The 6,818-nt window shown below is 45.4% G+C and overlaps 1 protein-coding gene across 4 annotated transcripts in view; it reads right to left on the bottom strand.

Moving 5' to 3' along the window:
• Positions 1 to 455: 455 nt before the first annotated feature.
• ALMS1 (ALMS1 centrosome and basal body associated protein) overlaps positions 456 to 6,818 on the bottom strand; it is a 64,720-nt gene continuing 58,357 nt past the window's right edge. For all 4 annotated transcript variants that reach the window (XM_035101147.2, XM_060278325.1, XM_060278328.1 and 1 more), the window contains 2 exons: positions 5,106 to 5,205; positions 456 to 971 (listed from right to left, as the gene is read on the bottom strand). In XM_035101147.2, the coding sequence (XP_034957038.2) occupies positions 927 to 971; positions 5,106 to 5,205 (145 nt within the window). In that variant the 3' untranslated portion in view covers positions 456 to 926. The remainder of the gene's footprint in view (positions 972 to 5,105; positions 5,206 to 6,818) is intronic.

Raw genomic sequence — 6,818 nt, 5'->3', positions numbered from 1 at the left:
CGGAGGTTTAGGTTCAGAGTTTTCCTTCTCCTCGATGGGCTCCCTTTCCAGACTGACAAACCTCACCTGCCCCATGCTTCCCTCTACAACATGGGCAGAAACTCCCTTCTTAACCATTGGGCCCACTATTGGTCTCGTCTGCTCAAATTACAGAAGCTTGTCTTCATACAGGGGGAGCCCCTGACTCACAGAAGGTTTGAGAGCCATCAGCTCCTATCACCTGCTTTAGCCGGCCAGTCGAAGCTGTTCCCTAGGTGTGGCTGTTGTCGCATGCTGGCAGTTTCTAGGAGCTACAGGTGAGAGCTGAGTGCAGGGGGGGGGGTTCCAAAGGTTAACAAATTACCCCAGAAGGAGCACGACAGGTCCCCCACCAGAGGTACTACCCCTCTCCTGACACCCTGAATATCCTCACATGGAGCAACGCCAAAAGAAAACGAGAAGTAGAAGTACTGGAAGTCAGAGTCTTCAGATATTTAATTTTTTCAGTAGTAGAAAAACAAAGATACAGGGGAGCAACTCAACTATAAAAAAGTACAAAACACACCAAAATTCAAGTATCAAATAAATTAACAAACCACACACAAACCCATACAAACAAACAAAACCCACTGATTGCATTGTTCTGATAAATTAAATCTAAGCTACTATGATCTTGGAGAGTAAATGCACATTACTAAAAGTCAATTATTTATCGGAAACCTGTTTTTAATCCTCATGAGATTTAAAATATGTAGAAACAGTCGGATTATGCTAGGAAGGACACCTCAAAACACTAATTAAAATGAATGAAACCTGCTTTGCATAATTGGAAAACCACCCGAGTAATCTATTCACACACTTTTCATCTCAAACAGGGAAGGTGGTGAAATATTCACTAGGTGTGATAGGTTTTATTGAAATAAAAGGTTGCTTGCTTGGTTTCAACATCACTCCCAAGGTACTCTTCTTCCCAAAATATGGTTGGTGACTTTCTGCAGAGAAAGAAAATGATAAATCTGTTAGCCTTATCATCACTGCGATGCCATAATGATAGCCATGCCGAGAGGGCAAACCTCCTACTGTCACAAGGCATCTATTCTCTGCCTTACATCCTAGGAGACAAAGAAGAATAAGAATAAGAATATATTATTTCTACTTCGCCCATCTGGCTGGGTCTCCTCAGCCACTCTGGGCGGCTTCCAACACAAGATTAAAAAAAACATTAAAACATCAGGCATTGAAAATGACAAAGAAGGCGAGGATTGAGCCAAGGGGAGGGCTGTGCAGAGATTCACACATGGGAGATGAAGAAGATACAGGTGTGCCGTGGAAACGGAAGCCTTGAGAGGATGGGAGAGTGCCGAAAAAAGGTGTAGCACAGGAAATTATGGATGTGACAAGAGCCTGGCTTCTGGGTCAGTCCAAAAGCCCTTCTAGCCCAGCATCCGGCTCTCACAGCGGCCAACCAAGATATCTATGGGAAGCCTGCAAGCAGGACCTGAAAGCAGCAACACTCTCCCCAATTGCGATTCCCAACAAATTGTATTCAGAAGCATACTGCCTCCGACAGCATGGACAGCTAGCTCTTGGAGAAATTATCAAAGCGGTTAAACACAGTAAACAAAAAAGGTCAGAGTCCAAAGAGGCATTTTGGCTTGTGCTGTCCTAGAAGAATTTGGGGTTTTTTTAAAGCTATGAATTGCTGGCCATCATGCCATAGTGGGAGGCTGCAGGCTTTGCTGTGGCCATTTCATTATGTTTATTGCAGTGCCACCCTGTGGTGAAAGTCAAATTCACAACTGTATTTCCCCCATTCTTCCAGCTTTGGTGGTTTATCATGGCATGCTGAAACAGAATGGTTGTTTTTTTTTTGGTGGTGTCAAAAAACAAACAAACCAGTGCAGCTAAAATGCCTGATTGATATTAACATGCAGGGAGTCACCTGCCACATTAAAAGATTGATTCCTTGCAAATGTCAGTTCTTAATGAGATGTTTTGATGCCACTTTACTGTAAACGCATGTTAAAATACAGGCAGCCGGGGGGTGGGGTGGGTGGGGATCCTGTTGATAAAGGCTGGTCTTTTTTATTTACAAAATTCACAGCATTGTTTTGGTGGGTGTAATTCCACTGGATATAGAATATTTTAGTCCAAGGCGCACACCTGGTCAGGATTTAGTAACGACTTGATTTAGAGATTCACGTGATCTCTGATGTGTTCACTGGGCTTCTGGCTTGTGGGAGGACTTCACATGCAATGGGAAGAAGCCCATGGGCTTTCCCTTGGTTATTATATTATAAACTGCCTTGTGATCATTGGACGGAAGGCGGCACCGAAATTTATAAGTTAGTAAGTAAAGTAAAGTAAAGTAAAGTAAGTATTCACACAACTCTTACATAACAACCTCAATTCTCCCTCCAAAAACCAAACACACGCACACACAAAAACAGCAAGGAAAATTCAATCAGTTCTGCTTTGACATTCTTCCCAGTCCACTGCCTGTGCCAGGAGCAGGGGCCGGAAGGTCAACAACGCCGTTTTTATATTGTTTGTATTAAATCGCAGTGCAAAACTTGCATTTATGGGGGCCCATAACTCGATTTCATAAAAGTGAGGGATTGCCAGCTACTGAGATGCTTATGACGAGGATTTATGAACCTTTTCTGCATTGCAAATTGCATTTTATGTACAGGAACAGTTAACAAGCAGCCACTTTGCTGAATGCATCACTGAATCCCAGGCCGTGAGAAAAGCTTCCTCCTTCCGTTATGGTTTCTTACCCTCCGAGCTACTTTAGGAATCTACATGGGTGGAGAAAATGGGGTATCAAATGCCGTCAATGCAAACCTATAGGGCAGGTTTGGGGGGGGAGGGGTTCTCCAGATGATGTTGTGCTCCAATTCCCATTGGCCCAGTAGCCATCATAGCCAATGGACAGGGATGAAGGAAACTGTAATCCAATGACACCTTGGGGGCCCCACAAGCTTTCCACCCCTGATATAAGAGATCCCAACCCCGCCCCTCCTTTTTTATTTTTTAAAACAAATATTCTATTTAAAGCCTAGAAAGGCTGCAGTATTAGCATGCTGAAGGTCTCCGGTTCAATCTCTGATGACTTCAGTTAAAAGGACTGGGGGGTGGAGGGGTCTCTCTGCCCAAGCCCTTAGCAGAGCCACCACTTGCCAGAGAAGAGAGGACTAGGTGGGCCAATGTCCAAATTCCTTGTACTCCAGCTTCAAATGTTTAGAGGGAAAGATGTAGTTCAGTGGTAGAGCACATGTTATAAGAACTAGGTTCAATCCCAGAATCTCCAAGTTCAAAGGGTTTTAGGTAGGAGAGTCAGAAAAGGCTTCAGCTGGGGATCTTAAAGAGAGCTGCTGCTGGTCAGAGTAGGTAGCACTGGTAAAGGGTAAAGGACCCCTGGACGGTTCAGTCCAGTGAAAGGCAACTATGGGGTTGTGGTGCTCATCTTGCTTTCAGGCAAGCTTTCCAGGTCATGTGGGCAGCAGGACTAAACCGCTTCTGGCACAATGGAACGCCGTGACAGAAACCCGAGTGCACAGAAACGCAGTTTACTGGTATGCTTTTGAGCTGCTAGGTTGGCAGGAGCTGGGACAGAGCAGCAGGAGCTCACTCCATCACGGGGTTTCAAACCGCCAACCTTCCAATCGGCAAGCCCAAGAGGCTCAGTGGTTTAGTCCACAGTGCCACCTGCATCCCTTTATGCAGGTGGCACTGACAAACAGAGTTACTCAGGAGAAAGTAACTGCACATGTTCCGCTCTGTATTCTGCTCTGGTCAGACTTCACCTGGAGTACTGTGTCCAGTTCTGGGCACCACAGTTCAAGAAGGATATTGACAAGCTGGAACGTGTCCAGAAGAGGGCAACCAAAATGGTCAAAGGCCTGGGAACGATGCCTTATGAGGAACGGCTTAGGGAGCTGGGTATGTTTAGCCTGGAGAAGAGAAGGTTAAGGGGTGATATGATAGCCATGTTCAAATATATGAAAGGATGTCATATGGAGGAGGGAGAAAGATTGTTTTCTGCTGCTCCAGAGAAGCGGACACGGAGCAATGGATTCAAACTTCAAGAAAGAAGATTCCACCTCAACATTAGGAAGAACTTCCTGAAAGTAAGAGCTGTTCGGCAGTGGAATTTGCTACCAAGGAGTGTGGTGGAGTCTCCTTCTTTGGAGGTCTTTAAGCAGAGGCTTGACAGGCATATGTCAAGAATGCTTTGATGGTGTTTCCTGCTTGGCAGGGGGTTGGACTGGATGGCCCTTGTGGTCTCTTCCAACTCTATGATTCTATGTTCATGTGCAGAAGCCAGGCATTCCTGATTGCATTGGTGCATGGCAGAAGCATACTTGGGCAGTTTCCTTTGCTCTGCCCCGCCCCCCCCCGGCAACATCACCTTTTAAATGAGTACTTGTTTTGTTGACCTGGAGGGTTGAAAAGGTGTGACCACCAGGGATAGATCAGGGCATTGCAAGAGAGCCTCTTGTCTGCCAAAACTCTGTTTCCCCACCGAAAACTGAATCGGGTGAAGTTTGAACATAAGAAGAGCTTGCTGGATCAGGCCAGCGGCCCATCTGGATCTCACAGTGGCCGGCCAGATGCCTATGGCAGGACCCCCAGCACAAGAGCACTCTTCCGCCCAACAAATTTGCTGTGGCTGCTTTTGGCATCTCTACAGTTTAGGGATTGGGGCAGGGGGAAGGTCATTATATTTAATGCATGTAGCTAATCTGGGCAGCAATTCAAGTTCTTAAGATGGAAACTGCAGGAAACATTTCATTGTGACCAACCATCTGATTACTGGGGAAATTTTGTTTATCCCAATCCAATGAACTTCCTTAACTCTCTCGCTCTCCAAAGGACACTCAAAGAAGACTAGGCTGTTGTGGAAACAAGCAGGGGCTGGGAGAAAGTATCTCAGCAGTACAATGAGATACTATGACTTTACTGAATTGTATTAATTGTCTTGCAGCTGTTGTTTGCTTTATTTATATGCTACTGTGTTTGATTGTTGTTTTAATTCTACTGCGATTACTGTGTGCTGCTTTGAGCTCGACATTAGCTGTTGGAAAAGCAGTGCAAATATTAAACTGAATCAAAGCACCTACCATTTTATAAAGCTGAGCCTTCAAACGATTTGTAGAATAGTCGGATTTTCTCTTTTCTTCTTCCCGTCTTTTTCGCACCTCAGGCAGCTGCTCATAGATGCTAAGAGAGCAAGAATAAAACGAAGAGATTACTCTAAAGAAATTGCTCCCAAATGAATCAGCCATTGCACTGCTGAGTGAGTGCAGGGTTATAGGGAGAAGCAAAAGGGAGCTTAAAAGAGCCAAGGTGATGTCTTTGGTACTCGGAGCCAAAACACAGACCTGCCTGGCGGGTCTCAGCTGATCTGCTGAAGCCTAAAGTTGATTAAAAGACCCTTTTGAGTCTGACTGCTCTGCTTTCAGTTACTCCCTTTGGCCAGCGCTGAATCCCAGATTCAGGATCTGCTGTGGGCTCAAATTGCAACAACTGACCTCTCTCAGTTGCGATTTTTCAACTGATCGGGCTTGCTAGCCTCACAGAAACAAGACAAGCTAGCCTCACAGAAACAGAAACAAGTGGCAATGGTCGTCCTGCTCTAAGAAACGGCCCCAGACCATTCTACAGAATTCCTTATTTGACTCATTTTAAAAAAGCACCAGAAATCAGGGCTGTAACAGGATTGAAACCTGGATTTACAGTACAGGATTTCTAGCCGGGGACTGGACCTGAACTTCCAACCTCCACCCACAAAAGCTGAACATTTCAAAGGGTGTTTTTAATCAGGATGGGCAAGGTTCCTAAGCCCATGGGCCCTGTAAGGACAGCTGACAGCTACGGTTGCTTCACAGGGCTCTAGCAACAGCCAAGATTCCAGGTGTTAGAGGAGAGCTGTTAGCAGCTGTCCAGTGGGAGCTGGGAGCCAGGAGTCAGCAGTCAAGTGAAGGGCAGACCTGGGAGGACAAGCCAAGGAATCAAAGCTAGGAAAGGCTTACTGTTGCCCAGACAAATTCCCAGCCTTTCCCAGAAAGCTTTGATAGTTTGTCCTAGTGCGAAGAGCCAATGGCCAGGCCTCAACGCCACTCCCATACCCAGGTTTCCCTTTACAGTACTTCCTAGGAAGATGCTCTAGGTCAGAGAAAGCCCTGGTGATTCATCGCACAGGACAGACGTGCACAGAGAGCTCTGCTTCCAGCTCTGACACCTCCCAGGGTCCCCTGCCCAAGAGTGACAGCAAAGAACTGGTAAAGACTGCAGGAAAAGCAAAATGATGGTTGACCGGTTGCAAAAGCAGAATCAAGAGTAATTACGCTTACGCAGGAGAACGACTGTGAATCACTCCCAGCGCGTTCCTTAAAATACACCCCCAATTCCCAGCTCCAAAAATGAAGTATCTATCAAATCCCCTTTAGCAGTTAAAGGAATGAGCTTGTTAGAAAGAAAGAAGAGATATCTGCTTGAACATTCCCTGGGGGGATCTGATAAATATTGCAGAGAAGAGTAAAACAAACAGTTCATTTGGAATAAAGGCAGGATGTGTCCCTCGGCAATTACGTTCTCACCACTTCATCTGTCCCCACAATCCAGTAACCCGACCATCCATCTGATCTCTCCCTCCTATGCACATAATAGTTATTTGGAAAACTGCCATTAATAAACAAACAAATCAATGCCAGTTTATTGCTGAACAGAAGATCAGGCTTTACAACATACCATAAACAAATCCCTATTCTTTAGGCATTAAAATACCATGGCTAAAAATGTATGTATAGCCAAAGCTAGAAAGATTTCTGTTC

The sequence above is a fragment of the Zootoca vivipara genome, chromosome 9 (assembly GCF_963506605.1).
Source record: "Zootoca vivipara chromosome 9, rZooViv1.1, whole genome shotgun sequence".
Classification (NCBI taxonomy): Eukaryota; Metazoa; Chordata; class Lepidosauria; order Squamata; family Lacertidae; genus Zootoca; species Zootoca vivipara.
This window is presented reverse-complemented; position numbering and strand designations above follow the sequence as displayed.